Source organism: Trachemys scripta, chromosome 6 (assembly GCF_013100865.1).
Source record: "Trachemys scripta elegans isolate TJP31775 chromosome 6, CAS_Tse_1.0, whole genome shotgun sequence".
NCBI classification, from domain to species: domain Eukaryota; kingdom Metazoa; phylum Chordata; order Testudines; family Emydidae; genus Trachemys; species Trachemys scripta.
The window spans coordinates 27,072,590-27,096,388 of record NC_048303.1 but is presented as its reverse complement, the minus strand read 5'-3'; the positions used below and the strand labels follow the sequence as shown (position 1 = coordinate 27,096,388).

Sequence of the window (23,799 nt, the reverse complement as noted above, 5' to 3'; positions counted from 1 at the left end):
GGGTTATGGTCACATTCATGCAACATTTGGTCTTTATTTTTCTGTCTCAGCCTCAGGAGAGTGATATCATTCATGGTCACCTGGTTGAAATAGGGGAATTTTTGTAAGGGAACAGGAAAAGGACCCCGTTCATGCTGGGCTGTTTGTGCTTGGCTAAAAGGGATCATCCCAGAGAATAGCCACAGAGTGGGGGGAAGGGGTGTGCTGCACATCCAACTCAAAACCACAGCCCCCTCCTTTTAAACAGCAAACCCAACCGGTATTGCTTGCTATGGGAAAGGAGGGCGCTGCAGTGTGAAACTATTCCCAGATGTTATGAAGGTGGAAGAAGCCCCTGAGGTTATTGCAGATTAGAAGGTGGAAAAAAATGCACTCGCGATAACATGTTTTCAGAGCTCATGCAGTCCTCCCACACTGATAGGCACAGCTGAATGCATGGAGGCATTCAGTGGCAGAGGCCAGGAAAGCATTCAGTGAGCATGATCAGAACACACAGGAGGAGATGCTGAGGCTAATGGGGGAGCTAACGGACATGCTCAGGCATCTGTTGGAGCTGCAGGAAAGGCAACAAGAGCACAGACTGCCGCTGCATCCATTGTATAACTGCCTGTCTTCCTCGCCAAGTTCCATATCCTGCTCACCCAGACATTCAAGAAGGTGGGAGGGGGAGGCTCTGGGCATCCAGCCACTCCACTCCAGAGGATGGCCCAAGCAACAGAAGGCTGTCATTCAAACAGCTTTAGTTTGTAGTGTGGCTACAATAAGCAATGTGGCCTTGTCCTTCCCTCCTCCCCTACCCCACCCGGGCTACCTTGTCGGTGATCTCACTTTTTAAAAAAATAAATAAAGAATGCATGGATTCAAAACAATAGGGACTTTATTTCCTTTGCCAGCTGTGGTTGAAGGGGGGCTGGCTTATAGGGAAGTAAATTCAACAAAGGGCGTGGTTTTGCATCAAGGAGAAACCCACACCGTGGCCTGGCCAGTCATGAAACTGGTTTTCAAAGCCTCTCTGATGTGCAGCACGCCTAGCTGTGCTCTTCTAATCACCCTGGTGTCTGGCTGTTCAAAATTGGCCACCAGGTGATTTGCCTCAACCTCCCACCCTGCCATAAATGTCTCTCCCTTACTCTCATAGATATTATGGAGCACACAGCAAGCAGCAATAACAATGGGAATATTGGTTGTGCTGAGGTCTAACCCCATCAGCAAACAGCACCAGTGAGCTTTTATACGTCCAAAAGCACATTCTACCACCATTCTGCACTTGCTCAGCCTATAGTTGAACTGCTCCTTACTACTGTCCAGGCTGCCTGTGTATGGCTTCATGAGCCATGGGAGCAAGGGGTAGGCTGGGTCCCCAAGGATAACTATTGGCATTTCAGCATCCCCAATGGTTATTTTCTGGTCTGGGAAGTAAATCCCTTCTTGCAGCTGTTCGAACAGCCTGGAGTTCCTAAAGATGTGAGTGCCATGCTCCTTTTCCGGCCATCCCACGTTGAGGTCGGTGAAACGTCCCTTGTGATCCACCAGTGCTTGCAGCACCATTGAGAAGTACCCCTTGCGGTTTATGTACTGGTTGGCAAGGTGGTCTGGTGCCAAGATAGGGATATGCGTTCTGTCTATCGCTCCACCACAGTTAGGGAACCCCATTGCAGCAAAGCCATCCACTATGACCTGCACATTTCCCAGAGTCACTACCCTTGCTAGCAGAAGGTTACTGATTGCCTTGGCTACTTGGATCACAGCTGCCCCACAGTAGATTTGCCCACTCTGAATTGATTCCCAACTGACCAGTAGCCGTCAGGCATTGCAAGCTTCCACAGGGCTATCACCACTCGCTTCTCAACTGTCACGGCAGGTCTCATCTTGCTCCTGCACTTCAAGGTGGGGAAAAGCAACTTACACAGTTCCATGAAAGTGGCCTTACACATGTGAAAGTTTTGCAGCCACGGGAATCATCCCATACCTGCAAAGCTATGTGGTCCCACCAGTCTGTGCTTGTTTGCCGGGCCCAGAATCTGCACTCCACTGTATCAGCCTGCCCCACTGCCGCCATGATGTCCCAATTGCCCCATCACGTCTTTTCAGGAACGTCTGTGTCCATGTCCTCCTCACAGTCGTCCTTGTGCTGGCATCTCCTAGCCAGGTTCCGCACATACTGCAGGATAATGCGCAAGGTGTTTACAATGCTCACAACAGCAGTGGTGAGCTGAGCAGGCTCCAGGCTTGCTGTGCTATGGTGTCTGCATGGGTAACCCAGGGAAAAAAGGCACGAAACGATTGTTTGCCGTTGCTTTCACAGAGGGAGGGAGGGGAGACTGACGACATATTCCCAAAACCACCCGTGACAATGTTTTTGCCCCATCAGGCATTGGGAGCTTAACCCAGAATTCCAATGGGCAGCGGGGACTGAGGGATAGCTACCTACAGTGCACCACTACATGAGTCAATGCTAGCCACAGTATTGAGCACGCACTTCGCCAACCTACTGCTCTTAGTGGGGACATACGTGATCGACTGTATAAAATCGCTTTCTAAAGATCAACTTCTATAAAATCGACCTAATTTAGTAGTGTAGACATACCCTTAAAGAAACCTTGTTAAGCAAGCAGTTTCAGTGGTCAAGCAGGAGGTTTCCTTCTGAATATTGATTAATCAGGTGTGTTGTTTTTTTCCCCAGAGTTTGCAGCCTAGAGGCCCCTAAAATGCATGTATCAGCAACTTCAACACAATTCTTATCAGGCAGGACACTGGGTCAAGCTGTCCTTTTTGTGGCACCCAAAACCCCCTCCCCTCCTGCCTTGGTTAAGCTAAGCCTGCTGCATGGCCACTTTACGGCCTGCTGACTTGGCTGCTTTTAGCAATAAGTGATGGTGGTTTCAGGCACTTCACTGGTTTGCCAAAATTTCCCCTTACAAATGGGGCAAATTCAGCACTGGTGCAACTCCAATGACTTCTTTGGAGTTGTGCTTGTTTGTGTCACAGCTGAATTTGGCCCATTTACTTTAATGGAGTTGCATGTTTGTTACTGACAACAGAATTTGGCCCTCATGTGAATTGTATAAAGAAATGATAAACTTTGATTCTTTGGTTCTTCTTAACCCACAGTTATTTAGCACCTTTAATGTCAAAGCACTGGCAGGTGCCAGGTCCATAACAGAGATAGAGAAGTAAGAACACAGAAGTGGGTTTGATCCTGCAAGATTCTGAATACTCTGGCCTGATCCAGTAAAGTATTTAAGCCTATGCTTAAATTTAAGCCTGTTAAAGTCAATAAAACTTTGAGTGTGTGTTGAAGTGTTTTGCTAGATTGGGCCAGAGTGCTTAGTACCTCACAGGCTCAAGCCCACTTGCAGCATCTGTGAAGGGTGGGGCTTTAAAGTTAGTTTCTTTTACTGCAGTCCAGGAGATAGGATCACCTTTGTTTCCTGTAATTTATAACCTGGTCTGTTACAGTAAGTGCTGCAGCAGTCAGAAGGAATGGATTTGAAGCTAGTCACTCTCTTTGCTGCTCTTGCATTTGTGATTGTCCAAACATCTGAGGGTAAGTCGTCCTGTACATTATATATTTGCTACATTTATAATAGGTTTATCTTTAAAAAAAAAAAAAGGTGAAGTGTCTCTGTGTGGAATTGGAGCTGTTTTATATCCAGAGCACTGTGAGTAATTGGAGATTATTGCTTTTGGTTTTAATTTCTATACAGAAAACTGGGAGAACTTTAAGCATGACATCCTGACTCCACTGACATCAGTGGCAAAACTCCCCTTGACTTCATTGGGGGTAGGATTTCACTCTGTTTTAGCTAATTACCATTTGTAAAATTAAGGGCAGTTGGATATTTAGACTGGGAAACTTTTTGTAAATGGTTTAAACAAGGAAACGCCAGGTCTTTAGAAAGGATCAGTACAACAAGGTATTTGCCACAATAAATGTTACCATTTTAACTGCACTTCAGAACAACTGGGACAATTCATCTGATTGAAGTTACTCACATGCAGGAGGGTCTCTAGGACACTTTACTTGCAGACTTAACCAGCACTTTCTAAAATCATGTATACTGTGTGTGACAGATGCCATGTTTAAGTAGGATTTTATAGCTAACAGGTGGAAAAACTGATTTTCATCTTCTCACATTTTAACAGTAGCAAATTGCACAATAGATTAAATCTCCCATTTTTGCATCATGCTTACTGACAGCTATGCTAGGTGCATACATGAGTTGGGTCCACATACTTTGTTTGAATTTTCTAGCCCTTATAGTCAATATTTTATTGTTTTCCTTGTAATTTTATATTACAAAATAATCTTGTTAAACTCTGTGATGTTAAAATCTTTACCAAATTCAGGAGGAAATCCAAGAGTCTGATCCTGTGAAATACGGAATGTTTTCAACTCCCATTGACTTCAGCGAGAGTAGAGTTTCAAACAGTAGTACATTAAGCCACACTACAGAACTTTTAGTGCCTGGTAGCAGGCTCAGACAGCCAATTAGTGCCCAGCAAGCTAGGGCATTGCAGATTTATACCCTGGCTTGCTGTGCATTAACTGTTTATAGAGAAGCCCTCAGCACCTTGCAGGATCATGCCACAAGTGAGTAAAATGTGCCTTAAAATTCTACCCTGCCAAAATGGCCTCTGCACCTGTTGGACGGCACAGGCTTGTGTGAGCTGTAATCTGGGTGTACTTGCTGGGCATGCATGTGCTTCCACGCTAGGGGGTAGTGTGTTCAAATAAGGGCATAGAGGGAGTTTTCTTAAACTTGTTCTTTTATTCTGTATATCAGATGGATCAGTATGTATGAGACAAATAATTAGGTGACTAAGACAAACACACTCTGCATTTAACAACAAAACAATAATTAAAGGCAAATTTCCTTAAAGTCTAGCAAACATACTAGCCCATTTTGGAACTAGAGAATACAAAAGGAGTTTTATAGGCTTTGAGCCAAATTCTTCCTCCGCTACACCCCATTTACTCCAGTGGTGTGGCACAGATGTAAGAATAACACCTGGCTCTTAATATTCAATTTTATGTGGGTTTCTTTTCTTTGTGGTTTTCCTTATATTCGACCTCTGTTCAGTGGAATACACGAGAGCCCTCTGGTGGCCAAAATAATACCTGTGCATTCTCATGAATCAAGGCATTCTCATGGATAAGGAGTCTCCAAAGTATATCAAAGGTAGTGGATTCAGATTTGGTTTATTGCATTTCAGGTTGAAGAAGTGCTGGTTGTGTCTTTTGGGTATTCTGGGGTGCGACTTAGGACACTGGTTGTACTGCCCCAGCCAAAGGAAGAGAAGTTTGGGGGACTATTACTTGCTAAGGATTAGCAAATGCATGATAAATGGTAAAGGGTTGGAACAATAATTTAATTTTTAATTAAGATACAAAAAAGAAAAAAGTTTAAAAAAACTTGTAGAAAATAAGAACCTCAAATATATTGAAAATAAGGAAGGGTTAAAAATAAATGGTAAGGGCTTACCACCAAACTGCCAGTTGTAAAGCAATGTGAGTGAGTTAAGCAACTAAAGTTAAGCAAATGATAATAAACATGAATGGGCAATATAAGAAAGGGCAAGGGAGGAGAATTATATTTCAAAGTAGAAATTACTTACCTGATCCTGTATGTTTTTAAATTAGGACCAGATCCTGCAAACACTTAATCAACTGAAACAACAAGGAGTCTGGTGGCACCTTAAAGACTAACAGATTTATTTGGGCATAAGCTTTCGTGGGTAAAAACCTCACTTCTTCAGATGTATAGAGTGAAAGTTACAGATGCAGGCATTATATACTGACACATGGAGAGCAGGGAGTTACTTCGCAAGTGGAGAACCAGTGTTGACAGGGCCAATTCAATCAGGGTGGATGTAGTCCACTCCTAATAATAGATGGGGAGGTGTCAATTCCAGGAGAGGAAAAGCTGCTTCTGTAATGAGCCAGCCACTATAACTTTCACTCTATGCATCTGAAGAAGTGAGGTTTTTACCCACGAAAGCTTATGCCCAAATAAATCTGTTAGTCTTTAAGATGCCACCAGACTCCTTGTTGTTTTTGTAGATACAGACTAACACTGCTACCCCCTGATACTTAATCAACTGAGTTAATTGTAATGATGCAAGTAGATCATGCAAACACCTACTTGTACCAAATGGAGTGCTTACTGATGTTTATAGTCTCATTGTCCCATAGTAAGTCATACTCAGTAGTGTTTGCAGGATCAGATTGTAACCTCCGCAGGGCAGGGATGAGTCTCATATGTGTTTGCAAGAACTTTAGCACATTTGGGGCACTGCAAAAATTAAATCACTTTTCTAAAGCAAACATTTTAAAGTGACCTTTGAACTCAAACTTATCACATGTGGAAATGCTTGCCTGGGAAAAGAGTAGCTCAATCACATAAGGAAGTGAGATCTGCAAAAAGAGGTAGATTAGAGGTTACGTGTTTAAAGTAAATGGGGGTTTGGGTTCCCACTCCTGTGGCTTTACTGGGGTCATGCAGGGAGATCTTCCAGGGTCCAACCAGAGGGTAGAGGGAGATGTGGGTTTTTTCCTCTTCCTTTGCTTTCATATTTTGACCTCCTGCTTAGTTTCCTCCTTCCTGTCCCTTACCCTCACCCCTTCATTTGTACTTATCTTCCTCCTCCTTCATCACATGGCCCACCTAGAAATGTGGCTTCTTGACAGCAGTTGGAGGGTGGCCAGAGCTGGGAAGCTATTGCTTCTTCCTTTCGTCTTATCCCCCGGAAAATGTGCAGAATTCCAGTTGGAAATTCCAGCACGACTTCAGAACAAGAAATCCTCCCTAAGTGGCTTTCAGCTCCCGTCAGAGATGAGTGAAAACTGACCACAGGTATTGACTGGCTTGAAGCCAATGGCACAGCATCTCAGTGGGTTTTGCTGCCATGGGAAAGGCCAGGAAATATTCAGGGGTGAAAGTAACTTACAGGACTTACCGGTACTGCCGGAGTCCTATGGGGGCATGGCCTCACCCAGAAGAGGCGTGGCCTCAACCAGAAGAGGCGGGGCTTCTCAAGATTTAAAGGCCCTGGGGCACTGGCTATGGCTGGGAGCCCCAGGGCCTTTAAATCAACCCAGGGCTCCCAGCTGCAGAGGTGGCTGGAGCCCCCGGGGCTCAGGGGCAAATTAAAGGGCCCGGGGCTCTGGCCACCGCGGAGCTCCAAGCCCTTTAAATCCCCCCCCCCCAGCTCTGGCCATGGAAGCTGGTGCGGTCCGGCCTGGCGTATTGGCTCTTTTCCCTCTGGAAATATTGCTTTGTAACTAGATGATTCAAAATCCCTGGGATTTCCCAGCAAATTTGGGGATGTAGATGTGGTTGAAGGGCTCCTTGCTCCTCCCTGGGTCTGTCATCATAAGTTAGGAGCTCTGTATGGTGGGGAATTGCATGAAATTTCTTGGATAGCCCTCTGGGGATTCTTCTGCATGATTGGATGATTCAGCTCTTTATAAATAAAGGGAACAAAGCCTCTAACAAACAGGTGATGTCTCCTTGGTGAAAGTCCCCAAGCAAGAGGAAGGATCAACATGGATAATATAATCTGTAGAAATAATGACACCAACAGGGCAATGTCCCTCATGACAGAGAGGAGGCAAGAAGCTGGGGATTTGCCACTGCAGCTGCTAGTCCCACACAGCCACTAGCTCTAGTTGCTGGTTGAGGAATACAGCTTGTGGCAGTGTTACCATACTGAGTCTAAATCCTGGCCTGCATGAAGCAGTAATGGAATGGATTGCTGTCTGTGCTGCTGACAGCGACAGAGGCAGGCAAAACATGGTAGGGGGAGGAGGGAGAGCAGGGCCGCCCGGGAGGGGGGGGGGCAAGTGGGGCAAGTGGGGCAATTTGCCCCGGGCCCCACAGGGGCCCCCACGAGAATATAGTATTCTATAGTATTGCAACTTTTTTTTATGGAAGGGGCCCCCAAAATTGCTTTGCCCCAGGCCCCCTGAATCCTCTGGGCGGTCCTGGGGAGGAATGCCTGTAGGAATGAAAAAGGCCAGGCCAAACTTCAGTTTTCTTTTCTTTTAGCAACTGTTGGACTAGGCTGAACCAAAAATCACGCTTAAGGGCAAGTCTGTGGCAGGTCCTGCCTGGGCTCACGAAGAAGAGGGCACAAGTCTCTCTGCTAGTGCAGCCACTGCACTATATTGCCTTTTCCCCTGAAAAAGAGCCCGTGTGCTTCTTTAATCATAACATTTTTGGTGGAGAATTGCAAAAAGGGGAAGACGTGCACTGTGATTGTTGAAAATACTGCTAAATACTACTAAAAGGTATCCCATCCGTATCAAGTGATTGATCATTCAGGTGTGCACACTCCTGGTCGTAGAGGTGCCGGGCAATAAGGGGAGAATTAGAGTCCTCGCTCTGAATCATCTGTCAGGGAAAACTATACAGATATAAACGGTTTGTACAAACTGTCTAAGTATATATACCCCTGGTCGTAGAGGTGCTGGGCCATAAGGGGGAGGATTAGAGTCCTTGTTCCTACCCGTCTGTCAGGGGAAAATTGCATAGGTGAATATATCCTCGGTCGTATCCGGATAGAGCCCAAAAGGTAGGGGGCTTAGCATTCCCCACCTCCTGCTCTGTCAGGCAGAGTTTTTAGTGGGTGTAGACTTTTTGTGTTTTGTAAGACCCAGCACAAGCGTGGGCAAATAAGGAGTAGATTTCTGTAGGATCTCACTCTGAAGGATATAGGAGTGTGGGATATTGTTGTGATTTCACAATTTAAAGAAAAAAGTTTAGGAAAAGGGACTGGGAAGTGTGGGGGCTAGTTAAGGAGGCCACCCTCCTTGCTAAATTGGTAGTGGAACAAAACCTGTGTCCATGAAAAGGGACGGTTCAGCGAGGAAAGCAGGATCAAGCCCAGACAAGCAGTGCAGGCAACAAATAAAGTTATTTAAGTTGGAAAACATGCTGGGAGCCCTGAGGCGTATAGTGGCAGGAGTAAGGGAAGCAGTAAGTACAGGCATGGGGATTTCAGATCCCTGGGACAATACTTGGAATGGTGATATCAAGGCTGATGGAGGTGTCTTTGTGAAAAATAAGCAAGTGATTTAAGGAAAAAAAGTTAACCCTGCAGAGGCTGGAAGGAATTAAGCAGTTAAACTTTGTAAAAATGTTAAAAAGGAAAAGTATTATAGGAAAAGAATTCTTGGTTTCTTTGCAGTCATTCTGAAGGGAATGGGCCTGTGACGGGTTGGATTACAGAAACCCCCTTGGGAACTGCCAACTGATGTTCCAAGACTACTTCTGCCCCTGCTTTCCCTGCCAGCCTGGGACTCCTGCCTTGTTGAGCCAGACACACCAGTCTGCTCCAGCACAGACCCAGGGTCTGAATCACGTGCCCCAAAGCTGCAGACTTAACTGAAAGCAGCTTACGCAAGTGTTCCTGTCTTTAACACTCAGGTGCCCGACTCCCAATGGGGTCTAAACCCCAAATAAATCTGTTTTACCCTGTATAAACTCATAAATTGTTTGCTGTCTATAACACTGATAGAGAGGTATGCACAGCTGTTTGCCCCTCCCAGGTATTAATACATACTCTGGGTTAATTAATAAGTAAAAAGTGATTTTATTAAATACCAAAAGTAGGATTTAAGTGGTTCCAAGTAATAGCAGACAGAACAAAGTGAATTACCAAGTAAAATAAAATAAAACACGCAAATCTAAGCCTAATACAGTAATAAAACTGAATACAGATAAAATCTTACCCTCAGAGATGTTTTGATAAGTTTCTTTCACAGACTGGACGCCTTCCTAGTCTGGGCACAATCCTTTCCCCTGGTACAGCCCTTGTTCCAGCTCAAGTGGTAGCTAGGGGATTTCTCATGATGGCTGCCTGCTTTGTTCTGTTCCACCCACTTATATATCTTTTGCATAAGGCGGGAACCCTTTGTCCCTCTCTGGTCCTACCCCCTCCTTCTCAATGGAAAAGCACCAGGTTAAAGATGGATTCCAGTTCAGGTGACATGATCACATATCACTGTAAGACTTCATTACCCACTTGCCAGCACAGGAAGACTTGCAAGTAAAACAGAGCCATTATAGATAATTGTCCTGGTTAATGGGAGCCATCAAGATTCCAACCTACCAATAATGGCCCACACTTTGCATAATTACAATAGTCCCTCAGAGTTATTTCATATTTCTAGTTTCAGATACAAGGGTGATACATTTATACAAATAGGATGACCACACTCAGTAGATTATAAGCTTTGTAATGATACCTTTCAAGAGATCTTTTGCATGAAGCATATTCCAGTTACATTATATTCATACTCATTAGCATATTTTCATAAAATCATATAGAGTGCAACGTCACAGGGCCTTTTCCAAAGGAATGCCTGTACATAAGCCAGGGAAAAAAACAATCTGATTTAAATCATTTGACTATGAACAGTTTAGTCAAATTTGCTAAAAGAACATAAGGGGTTTCTATTGGAACTTAACTGTCCCCAAATGTATACAAATGTAATCTATGTACAGCTGTGTATAAATAGATTGTGTAAATATGTGGAGTGTTTAGAACCTAAACCAATACTCCTGGCTTGTAAAACTCTTTTGTAGGTTTAAAATAAATTGGTGTTTGTTTTGTTTTTAAATAATACCACTAACAAATTCACCCTTTAACTCCCCTGTATGGCCAGTGCTAAAGGCAGACGGTCAGTCCTGGCATTTAACAATTGATTATAGAAGAATCAATAAGGGCACCTTTCCTATGGGCCCTATTGTGACTGATATGACACAGGTCATACAAAAAGTACAAGCCACATCTAAATATTTCTCAGTTATTGATGTGGCCAACTGTTTCTTTGCCATACCCCTGCATGCGGACTCACAAGATCGGTTTGCCTTTACAATAACGGAGCAACAATGAACCTTTTGTCAGTTGCCCCAGGGATATCACAACAGCCCAGCTACTGCCCATCAGCATGTTATGGGATATGCTAGACCAGTTGAGTCCGCAAGAAAGGCCTTTTGTGTTTTCATATGTAGATGACATTTTGATATTTGGGGGAACTGAGGCTCAAACTCAACACTAATGGAAAAAGTTTTGGCACGAATTCAGAAAACGAGGTTCAAAGTAGCCTTAGACAAGGCTCAGTTCGTGCTACTTCAGGTTACATACCTTGGCATAGTCGCTGGACAAGAAGGGAGACAGGTAAATCAGATGAAAGTAAGGGCACTAGTAGAAATGCCGGCCCCTACTGACACCCACTCTTTAAAAGTACTGCTAGGAGAATTCAATTTTCTTAGACCACACATTTATAAATACGCTGAAATAACTCACCCACTGTGGAAACTGCTTAAAAAAAAAAAAAAAAAAAAGACAAAATGGGAATAGGGAAAAGAGTAGTACTCTGCTTTAACCCTGCTAAAACAGAAGACTCTCACAGCCCCAGCTCTGTGTTTCCCTGATGAATCACAGCCTTTTTGTTATTCGTTTGGCAGCTAATAACATGGCCTTGGCTGCCACACTATTACAAAATAATGAAAAGGGAAAACTAGTGCCAGTAGCATATGAATCTGGGAAGTTACAATGAGCAAAAATAAATTTCGATCCCTGTAAATGTGAGTGGCTAGCAGCCAACTGGGCAGTACAATCTTTTGAGCCACTCACAAGAATGGGCCCTATTTCTATCCAAAGCACCCACACTCCTCTCCAGTACATTTTGTCAGGGAGATTAATGGGAGGTAAAGTCTCAAACACCCGAATGGCTCAATGGATGCTTATTTTAGTTAACAGAGGGGTGACCACAGAAACGGTGTCCAAGCCAGACATGCTAATACATGCCCTAATTAAAAATGAGAACCGACATGAAGGTCCAGAGGTGACTCTGGAGCAAAGAATTGCCTTGGTAGAGGCACCCTCACTGGAAGAATTAGGTACCATGGGTCAAGAAAAGCACATCTGGTTTACTGACGGGTGTGCAATGTTAGTAAAAGGGAAAAGATAGCTAGTTGTTATGTTTATAAGAAGTACATGGGATCTTTTTCAGGGGAAAAGGCAATGTGCCACATTTATTGGAAATACAACAATTAGCATATGTATTCAATCACACACACACACAGTCCCGCCAGTAGGATTTTATGTTTGTATTTTGTATAATTTAGAATGAAGGATAAAGAATAATAATGTAACATGTATTGGTGTACAATTTAACCATATCCTGCCAGTCACCCTTTCTGAAAGCAGAAAGGAATGGCCTAATGGGCCATTGGTAGAGATGCATCAGCCAGAATCTGTGTCTGTGCTGATTTCAAGGCAGTGACAGACCTTTTAGTTGTAGGTTTAGCATTTTTAAATAAATAAAAGGCGGCAATGGTTGTTTTTTCTCTTGCATTGCAATTTGATGTTCCTGTTCAAATGTTCCGTGTAAAACCATTCTGTTTTGTGTGTGAATGAGGAATGTGTGTGTTTAAAAAATAAGTGTGAAGGCCATCGCCGACCAGATGTTGTAGGGAGGAACCGAAGACAGACGCAAGGGCACCAGGAGGTTGCAACACGCCCCAATTGAAATGTTAGAGGAGGGCAGATTGACAACCCTAAAGATGAGACAGGCACCTATCAATGGGGACAAAATAGCTGTGATCAGAACCAGCGTGGGGAAATGCCCTAAGAGACTTAATAAAAGAACAAAATAAAGAATAAGAAGGCCAATTTAAGAAAACAAGCACTTGTCAAACAACAGTTGATGACAGCATGATGGTGCAAAACTCATTGGTCCCAATAAAATCAAATCACTATTTCACTATATAAACAGGGTGCCTTACCATGAAACTTTGGATTCATCCCGCTAGGATTCCCTGGACCAGCGTGTCGCAACCAACAGAACCCAGCTCCTACCTACCCATGATCAACCTAGCTGGCACTAGATTGATCCGGACTCTAGACTGGTAACTATAACATTGACTGGCGGGAGTGTGTGTGTGTGTGATTGAATGCATATGCTAATTGTTGTATTTCCAATAAATACGGCGTATTGCCTTTTCCCCTGAAAAAGATCCCATGTGCTTCTTATAAGGATAACAACTAGCCATCCTATAGGGTGGAATGAGGACAACGTCTTGGCCTTACTCTCGCGGTCCAACAAACCTTGGAAGGGAAGGAGTGTGCATTGCATCCTTTCAAGGGAGTGTTGCTACTGCACCACTATGCTCCTCCCCACCACATCAGGAGGAATCCATCAGAATTCCTCCTAGGGCTTCTTCTGAACCAATGTAGACCATGGGATGCAGAAGCCACAGTGTGACCCCAATAGTTCAAGGGCTAGATCCTTAGTTGGTGTAAGTCAGTGTAGCTCCACTGATGGAGCAGAGGATCCAACCCAGGGAGCGGCAACCTTTGGCACGTGGCCCGCCAGGGTAAGCACCCTGGTGGGCTGGGCCGGTTTGTTTACCTGCCGTGTTCTCAGGTTCAGCCCATCGTGGCTCCCACTGGCTGCGGTTCTCCGTCCCAGGCCAATGGGGGCTGAAGGAAGCGGCAGCCAGCACATCCCTCGACCCGCGCCGCTTCCTGCCGCCCCCATTGGCCTGGAGTGGCGAACCGCGGCCAGTGGGAGCAGCGATCGGCCAAACCTGCGGACACGGCAGGTAAACAAACCAGCCCGGCCCGCCAGCATGCTTACCCTGGCGGGCCACGTGCCAAAGGTTGCCGATCCCTGATCTAACCCTAAATCTTCAATTCAGCATTCCCACTCAGATTAATCCAGTGGTGCTGGGAGGAGCATAGGGTACCCGGTGGTGGGAGTGGATGGGGGAGAGCACCGGGTCCCCAGTGGTTGAGGGAAGAAGCAGAGGGTCCCCACGGGTGGTAGGAGAAGCAGAAGGAGCACAGGGTTCTCCGTGGTGACGGTGGGAAGGAGAGGGGGAGCATTGTGGGAGGTGTGTGTTGGAGCCTGGGGGAGGGGCAGTGGGGTGGGAAAGGGGAATCAATCTCCAGGAGAAGGGAGAGGTGAGGGCATAGGGTTGTCCCCTGAGGGAAGGGGTAGTGAGTGTGAGAGGAGCACCTGAGGGGGAACAGTCCTTGGGGCAAGGATCCTGAGGGAGTGGGTGCTGAGGGGTAGTGAGTGTGAGAGGAGCAGTTGAGAGGGAACAGTCCCTGGGGCAAGGATCCAGAGGAAGTGGGTGCTGCAGAAGAGTAGGGGGCCAGGTGCAGCTAAGTGGGTCTTAGACAAACCCTTCTGGTCCAGAGCTGTCATGTCCACTAGTGGTTGCAGCTTCAAGCTGTCTCATTCTCCTCTTCACAATTTGGAACATAAGACATTTAATAAACAATAATAATTGACAGGGGAAGCAGATTTTGTTTATTTTATTTATCTCTACTAAAGATAGTATACAAAGTACCAAACTTGTGTTTCTGATTCTGTGTTAAGGCTCCAAAGCGGATACCTCAAGGCTTGGGATTGGGAATATCTTGCTGTATTATCTCCTGATTGTTCCAGATTTACATATAAATTTAAAATGTGGCTTTATTTGGTGTTTGTATATATAGTTTTCTTTCTTACTAGAGGAATTAGATACAGTGCTCCTGTCAACTAACTTCTAAGTTGTTATCCTAATAAAAAAAAAAAAAAAAAAGGAAGAAGAAACCCTAGAGTTTTCAGGTTCCTAAGTAGCCCCTGGAATAATGGTTAAAGTTGCCCCCTCTCCCCCCCCCCCCCGCACCTAAAACACCTGAAATGGCGTCCCTGCTGTCAGCTCCCTTATTCTTGAATTTGTTGTTTTGTCTTTTCATGAACTGTGTAGTATCTTCCTCAGCCATCTGTGATGGGCAGCCTCCATTGTCTTTTTATTAGCCACTGTCACTGCATATTAATAAGCAGCCACTTATTAGCCAAGTCTCTGCTCCGTGTAGTAGCATATTCAGTATAAGTGTATGGTATAATCTGTTATCATTATCCTTCCTTGAGGGCAAAATACACTCACACATCCAAAGAGCAAGAAAATGATTGAGGACATTTTTTATTGTATTTTAACAAACACTCAGTGAGCACTTTCATTGACAGATTCTACACGTCCATAAGAAATTCCTGTTATATCCCCAACAGATAACTACACAACACTTTCAACTAAATCACACTCTAAAGCGAAACCTTAACTCTGACCTCAGCAACATTAACATACATTTACATACTGTACTAGTTCATGTATGATCTGTTGTGTGCACAGAGGCAGAGTTAAGGTTTGGCATTGTAATGTAAATTAGACGTGTTGTTTTTAACGTGTGTTTACCTATTGGAGGTGGAAGTTCCTTCCAAAAGTGAAGATGAAGTTTCCCTCAGCTTGTTATCACCTTATTTTTATGTGGGTGTGTTTTGCCCTCAACAACTGTAACTGGTGCATAATAAAGTTCTTTTCACAGAAGAGAAAATACGGGCTGCATAGTATTGGGAAGTGCAATACAGGGGTGGGTGTTATGACAGAGCAGATAAGTGATGATGTTGTGGGGTGGTAGACAGGTAGAGGAATGGAGATATGTGATCATCTAGTGGAGAGAATGGAGTGAAGGAGGCTAGAAGGCCATGCATGCCGCCTTGTAATGGGTACTGTCCCTTTAAGGCAGGGATGGGCAAACTTTTTGGCCCGAGGGCCACATCTGGGTATGGAAATTGTTCCCCCTGCCCTCCCCAGTTCCTACAGGGAGGTGTGGCCAGGCGGCTCTGTGCACTGCCCCGTCCACAGGCACCACCCCTGCAGCTCACATTGGCCACAGTTCCCTGCTGCGGAGGCGGCGTGCGGAAGCGGGACATGCAACTGCTTCTGGGAGCTGTGCGGAGCAGGACAAGCCCAGGACCCCACTCCCTGGCGGGAGCTCGAGAGCTGAAATAAAACATCTGAAGGGCCAGATGTGGCCCTGGGGAAGTAGTTTGCCCACCCCTGCTTTAAGGCCAGAGGCGGTCATGTGAGAAGCCAGGTACCCCATTCCATGTGTCCAGGGAGGTAGATGCAGGCCAGAAAATAACAAGCAGTAATTGAGAGAGAAGAAGATGGCCCTGGGGAGCAGTCAGTGTGTGGGAGATGGAAGGTATAAAACCATCCCTGATCAGTGTTCCTTAAAGGCCTGGTAGGGCAAGACTCCACTCCGCCAGCCAGCACAGACCACTGTTTGGAGATATTAGACCCTCCTGGGAAGAATTAAGAGACTGACTAGACTGTGCAGGGGAATCAAAAGGAAACTTCAAGCCCAGTCAGAGATGGTGGCTGGAGGAAAGAAGTCAACCAACACAGCCCAGGAAGGAGGGCTGTGCAACCTCTAAACTGGAAGGGTGAATTATGAGCCAGGGAGGCCAGAATTTAAAGCCACTGTTCCAAGGAGGACTGTGGGACCCTAAACCTTGTGGGTGAGCAGAAAGAGACTTTGGCAGGAGCTGAATGATATTGAATAAATGGGACCCCAGGAGAGGGGAAGGGAAGTACATTTCCCAAGTCCAAGCAGGCCATAATGGGGGCATTTTACATGTCCTCTCTGGGTTCCCTGATCTCCACTTACTCCCCTGAACACTTTGCAGTGCCCCTTCTCCCTTCAATCTCCCCATTAGAGGGAAATACTGGGGAGGGTGTGGGGGGGTGGGGGGCAGCATACAGGCTCACCCCAGTACTGTACTCCCTGAGTCATAATTCGAGGATATATCTTCTTGGGGGGAAAATACATGCTTCCCCTTCCCATCAACAAGCCTCTTCCGGCTCTTTAGGTGGTTTGTCAGCCAGGGAAGCTGGCTGCAGAGAGATAAGGAGAGTAGCTGCAGAAGGTGGCTCCAGAGCTGAGAGACAAGCTTCATTCCTGGGGCTTCAAGCCCTCGAAACAGTTGTATGAGCAGTGGCAGCTTCAAAGACTGAAAGTATTGATCCTGATTTGCCTCTGCAAGATCAGTTTTAAAATCAGACCAAACACACAGCCATTAGTGATTGCTGTCACACTGTGGTCACAACAGTCAGTGCCTACCTCAGGGCAGACTGTCTACAGCAGGATGGACATCCAAACTGGTAGTATGGTCTATAATTAGATTTCACCCTACCCCCTAAAAAAAGTGAACTCCTGGACAGCTATATCAGTCTTACTATGGAGTCACAGACAGTCCTCAAGTTTCAGAGTAACAGCCGTGTTAGTCTGTATCCGCAAAAAGAAGAACAGGAGTACTTGTGGCACCTTAGAGACTAACAAATTTATTAGAGCATAAGCTTTCGTGGACTACAGCCCACTTCTTCGGATGCATATAGAATGGAACATATAATGAGGAGATATATATACACACATACAGAGAGCATAAACAGGTGGGAGTTGTCTTACCAACTCTGAGAGGCCAATTAATTAAGAGAAAAAAAACTTCTGAAGTGATAATCAAGCTAGCCGAGTACAGACAGTGTGATAAGAAGTGTGAGTTGGTAAGACAACTCCCACCTGTTTATGCTCTCTGTATGTGTGTATATATATCTCCTCATTATATGTTCCATTCTATATGCATCCGAAGAAGTGGGCTGTAGTCCACGAAAGCTTATGCTCTAATAAATTTGTTAGTCTCTAAGGTGCCACAAGTACTCCTGTTCTTCTTTTTGCAGACAGTCCTCAGGCTCTTGCCACCTTGGCACATAGCATTTCCAAAGTGGGACAGGGCCATTAACCAATCCTTTGTATTGTGATGTTCCTTGATGGCCCATCTGATTTTGATATTCCTTCTCTATGGGCAGGGGGATGATTCCTGTGCCTGGGTTCACAAGGTCAGAGCAAATTTTTTCAAAGTTATAAAGCAAAACATACATATTTCCTTGTAGCATTGAATACAGACATGACATAAGTGAGATTAGCGCATGCAGCAATTTACAAGCATTTCATAGAATCTAAACACTAAATACATTCTTATAAGACTAATACCTATTTTGAACAAAACTAACAAATAGGTGAGCTGGTTTGGTTTCCAGCTATGAATTTGTCAGTTCTTAGCTAACACCTATAGCCTTGGTTTACCAGCATCACAATTGCTTTCAGAGTTCTCCCTCCAGAAGTGTAAGCTATTTATTAAATCTCCTGATGACGGTATTTAAAATACAAATCCACAGGGATAGTGGAAGAAACACTATACCTGAAGGAGTGGTGGTGGAGGTGGTGATAAGACCGAGGAGGAAGAAATACTGACTGATCTCAAAGACTGCAATCTTTCACTAAACTTTGACAAGATGGGCAACACAATGTCCCATTCATTTCAACGTTGAAGACTTTTTTTCCCTTTGATTCTTTCAGCTACTCTACTTCCAATATCCTTTAACTGTTGCACAGAAGTATCGCACCATGTGCCCAGAAGACTTCTAAGAAAAGTTCTAAAATTTGAAATCCAGAAAGATGATGGAGTGTGCAACATACCAGCTGTGATGTAAGTGGTATTCTGTGTGATAATATATTGAAGAGACATTGTCAAAAGTTAAAAATTATTGGGCTTGGTTTTCTAGTGAGTTATTCCAATTTTATACCAGTATCACTCCATTGATTACTTTGGCATAAAACTGATGTAACAGTGGAGAAACAGACCCTGTATATTTTTCAAACTTTCCTTCCCTGTATTACACCTTTGATTGTTAAAACTGAATTAATTTTTTTAAACCTAATTTATATTTCACCATTAATGTTTTGTTGCTTTTGCACTTCACTCAGCATGGAAAATGAGCATAAACTTAGCAAATCAGATTTTCTTATTTTTTATAGTCTTTCCTACTCAGTTTCACTTTTTGCTGTCATGTACTAGCAAAATAACACAATGTTTGATCAGTAATATCTCAAGGGAGTGCTTAAAATCCAAATAAATTAAGTTAAAAATCGTGGAAACATTTCTGTTCATCTCAGGCTTTGTAAGTCTTGTTTTTATAACACATGAACAGACCTGACTGTGTCACTTCATTCCCAATGCACTAATTTGCACTGTGTTTATCTTCAGCCCCAGCAAAGACGCTTCCCTCCTGCTCTGTACTTTTTCAGGTCAGGAGTTACTGAGTAATTATGCACTAAAGTTACTTTTGCTTTGGAAGGTAAAGCTGGGAGAAACGTTTTGGATGAATAGTTTGTTTACTGAAAAATGCAGTTTTGGTTGACCCAAACTAGGGCCAAAACTATTCAATGAATTTAAATCAAATTAACAAATAGTTTTGGGCTAGATTCACAAGGGGACTTAGGCACAGTTCACAAAATGGGGTGTGTGCGCCCCTTTCATTCCTTTAGTCCACTCACCTGGGATGTGGGAGACCCAGCTTTGAATCTGTGCTCTGGAAAAGGGATTTGAACCCAGGACTCCCCTCCCCCAGGTGACTGCCCTAACCACCAGGTTATTCTGGGGTAGAGCTCAATGTGTGCTGTTGAAGCTGTTCTACCTCTTATAAAGAATTTACTAGTCATTGGAGCAAGGACTTGAATTTGGGTCTCCCGCTCCCAGCTGAGTGCCCTACCCATTGGATACAGGGTATTTCAGCATGGATGTCAATTTCTCTGTGAAAGATGTCCTACTTGTGATAAAATACTTGAATAAATATTGGACCAGAGAGAGTGAGAATGGCTCTGTAGGCTGGTAGTTAGGTCAATCACCTGGGATGGGGGATACCTGGTTCAAATAGCTGTTTTAGAGCAGAGATTTGAACCTCAGCCTCTCACATCCCAGATGAGGACCCTAACTACTGGGCTAGAATGGGAGGGTGGCATCCAGGGCTTTGGAGCGGAGTCTGGAGCTGGAGCGGAGCCGGAGCACAGCTCTGGAGCAGTGGAGCTGCAGGTTTTTGCCTGGAGCTGGAGCAGACCCGGAGCACAGCTCCAAAGCCCTGGTGGCATCACCGCCACTTCATTCTCCTAAAATATAGTCCTTTACAAATGCCCAGAAAGAAAATATTTCGGCTCTAATGGAATGTTGCATTTGACCCAAAATGGACTTCCTCTATTAGCCAAAAATATCTGAGTATGGTTCAAACCAAACTGAATTTTTTTTATTTTTGCAGTATTGACAGCAAACAAACCAACAGAAAAAAAATCAGATATGTGCCTAGCTCTGTTTGGAAGATAACATGGTGATCAAAAGTTGGTCTCCCAAAACCTGAGATGAGAGTAGTTTTGTTGCTTTCAAATATAGCTAGTTACTTCTTTTTTTTAAAAATGAGTTTTGCAATAGACAACGTAATTTCTTTTTCTTCTGGCAGCCTTCATGTAAAGCACAAGAAGTTATGTGTAAGCTCACATAATAAAACCATTAAGCAATGGATGAAAAGGAACACAATCAAAAATCATGGAAGAAATGGAAATCTTCATTCTGGGAAGAAAAGGAACACCAAAAGGAAAAATCAAATTGTGGTGAAGCAGTAGTGTGCTGAAACAACACCCAGGACGGAGTTACCTGTGAATGCTGCATTGTGTTCTCTGCAATAGACAAATATTTGGTTAGGAATTCACATACAATGACTGCTCAACATTTTGCAATTACAGCTTTAAATATATTTTTCAAATGTCTAAATTCCCAGAGCAAGCAGTGACAGATGTCAGCTGTACTCATCCTTTACCACCTTTAATATGCATCTTGAAAGGATCTCGTTCTTTGGGAATCACCCAGATAAAGGCAAAAGTTGGTGCATAAGGAATGGCAATATCTTCCTGGCCACGTCTTGTGCTTTTTACTCCACTTCATCCTCTATCTCTGTATTCTTCAATACTTCTAATTTCTGACACCCTCTCCTGACTTGGCTTTCACAGTTATCCTTCTCACTCTCTGACTGCTGCTTTAACATTCCTTAGGTAGTTTCTCCGCCTCCTCTGCTTATCTCAGGGTCCTGCTTTTGGTACCCTCCTCTTCCTTATACCTTATCCTCCTCTGCTTGCACAGATTCAGCTACGATCTTTTTGCTGCTAGCTCACAAATTGCCTTCTTCTCATGTGACCTGCCTTCTCCTTCTCCTTCTCAGTTGTGTATCTGACTGTTTTTCTGACATAACATTCTGGATGGCCTGCCACCAATTCAAGCTCAGGATGACCAAAAATGACTTCTCTCCCCCCATTTCAAGCTCCCTTTGGTTCTAAACTTTCTTCATTATTGCTGGCAATACCACTGTCCTCCCTGCTGCTCAGGCTCAAAATTAGGGGTCCAAGATTCTGCTGCAACGATCACCTCCAGTCTCATTACTCTTTTTTCTGATCATGTTACTCCCCTCTTCAAGTGCTTCCCTCAGCCCCTTCCTACCTACTGTACCAAACTTCTCATCCTGGCCATCACAGGCCTGCACCTCTTTGCCCCAGCCTACACCTTTGATCTTGTTCCTTTTGTCCCACCTCATCATCTTAGTATTGAAATGATACCAGCCTTCCTACACACTACATGTCCCTCCTCCTATTGCCATCTTCATGGTGCCTCCTAATGCGTGGAGCAGCCTTCCAGACTCAAATCACCAGGTCCTCTCCCTCCTCATTCAAAACCCTCATGAAGACTTACTACTTCCACACAGCCCACAAATACTAAGCCATGTCAGTCACACACACTCTTTCTGCCCCAACATAACGTGAGAGAAGTAGTAATGAGTGAAGGAAGGTAGAGATTTAAAATTAAATAAGAGCACTATGCTCATCAAGTTATACCTAAAATAAGCCTAAATTACCATAATGTGGTGTTATAACTCTCTCTCTTCTCCAGTTGTTTTTGTTCTCACTGCAGGACATCTAAAATTAGACTGTTAGTTCCTTGAGGGTAGGAACTGTGTAAAGTACATAGTAGTTTTAGTTTTTTGTATTAATAATAACTGCAAACACATAAAGCATGTAGGATGGTAGATACAAGAAGCAAGCAAGTCTCCCCAAAACAAAATAAAAACTGCTAAATAACAATCCAGCTCCTTCAGCTGCTGATGTGCACGATGGAAGAAACTGGATCACACCTGAAATAGCAATAGGTAAGAAAAAAAACTAAGGACTGGATCCTCAATTCAGTGCAGAGGGGGCAGCGCGGATGGTAGCTCTAGGCCACCTTTACTCTTCCTCCAATCCTCTAGGAAGATGAGGACTGAATCCACCTCTGGCACAATTTAGAGCAGCCATAGCTCTAACCTACGCCTGTTCTACTGGCCCAGGATTGTTCCCCAACCCTTGATGCACCTGGAAATGCTTCCCATTGGATACCTTCTACACCAATGTGGGGGGGGGGGCAGGTGGAGTGAAGTTGGCATTGTCAACTTTACACCAGCTGGGGAAATCCTCAGCTGTCTGATTAAAGCCTTTGTACAGCTGGAGAGGTGCCTCCGGAGGATCTTTATCAGAGGTGAGGATCTGGCACTTACAAACTTTGAGCTTTGTTTATTGAGACAGAAGGAACAAAAAGTTCTGGCTCGGTGAACCTTTAGCCAGGGTACAAATAGTCACTGTGGGGCAGGTTTTGAAAGGTATTTAGGTGCTTAAAAGATGTAAATAGGAGCCTAATGGTCTTTTAAAAAAGTACATAGATGCCAAATTCCCAGTGATTTTGATGGGAGTTAGGCACCTAGTTGGCTTTTCAGAATTGCCTATCTGCATCTTTAGGCACTTAAATACCTTTAGAAATCTGACCATTTTAAATGGAGCCCACAACAGAGACCTAGGCCAGGGACAATGCCTCAGCCATAGTATGTACATGATTTGAAAAAGCTATCTTTGCAATATGTTTTCAGCATGTACAGTATATGCTAAATATAATTAAAATGCCATTTTGAGACTACCGAATATGGGATATGTTGTAAACATGAATGACATAGCCATATATGTCAATTATATTGTGTTATACAGATGTGAGTCTGATGTGATCTAGAGCAGATTTGTTGCATACATTTTCCATTAGTTGACTTGAATAAATAACTACAGGGCTGGCCTGAGGGAAGATGGCAACCTGGGCAAAGTTGTACAGTTGTGCCCTTTCTTTGAGTTTAAGTACAGATACACAGTGTGGTCATATACCTTGAGTTCACCGCAGAAGCTTTTAAGTTATAGTAGGGACTGAGTTCACCTATAGCTGAGACCACTGCAAATGGCCCGGGCACCCCATATGCTCAGCACTGGCTGACTGAAGCACCCAAGCCTCTGGCACCAGCGATGAGAATGCCGGGCTGGCAGCCATGTGAAGCGCTGGGGACGTGGCAGCACTGTGAGACATAAACTGAAGCCCAGCCCAGCACACACCTGGCATGGGGTCTGTTTTCCCCAGCTGCCAGAAATCTGCCCAGGGAGCCCCGTTGCCTCCATTCCTTAGCACTGCCCAACCCCGGACACTGCTGTATGCCCCCAGGAGTGCTCACCCCTAGCCCAAGTATGCCCTGTCCGCTCCTGCTCCATGGGCATTTGGAGGCAGGTGAGTGGCTACTCTGGCAGGTGGGCTGCACCAGGCAGCCCGGGATGAGTGCAGGAGACACCAGGGAGAAGCAGATCTCTCTCTGGCAGTCTCCTTGCCCCACCCAGCCCAGTTCAGACTGGCACAGCCCCAGGGGCAAGGCCAACCCTGCCCTGCAGGGTGCTCCCCTGTGCCTGCTGGGGTTCCCACAGCTTGCCTTGGAGCAGACCCTCCCCAGCTGCAAGCTGCAACAACACCCCTGCAACTTCAGCCTTTCCCCAGCTGAGAGTTGGTCCTACCTGCCCGTCCCCTCTGCTGAGCTGGGACACTGTGTGGGCCAACAAAGCCATCCATTAATGGAGCCCAGCTGACAGCTCTCACCTCTTAACCTGCCTGGGCGCCGGCACCCTCTTGACCATGGTGCCCTGGGAGATCGCGCATGTCGCCCACCAGTAAGGCGGGCCCTG

General features: G+C 44.8%; 1 protein-coding gene across 1 annotated transcript; it reads left to right on the top strand.

Moving 5' to 3' along the window:
• Window positions 1–3,432: 3,432 nt before the first annotated feature.
• CCL28 (C-C motif chemokine ligand 28) lies at window positions 3,433–22,927 on the top strand. The gene is given in 4 exon segments (XM_034774948.1): window positions 3,433–3,547; window positions 18,265–18,394; window positions 20,196–20,308; window positions 20,311–22,927. Coding segments are annotated over 4 exon segments (363 nt in total). The 5' UTR covers window positions 3,433–3,483; the 3' UTR covers window positions 20,367–22,927.
• The last annotated feature ends 872 nt before the right edge of the window (window positions 22,928–23,799 follow it).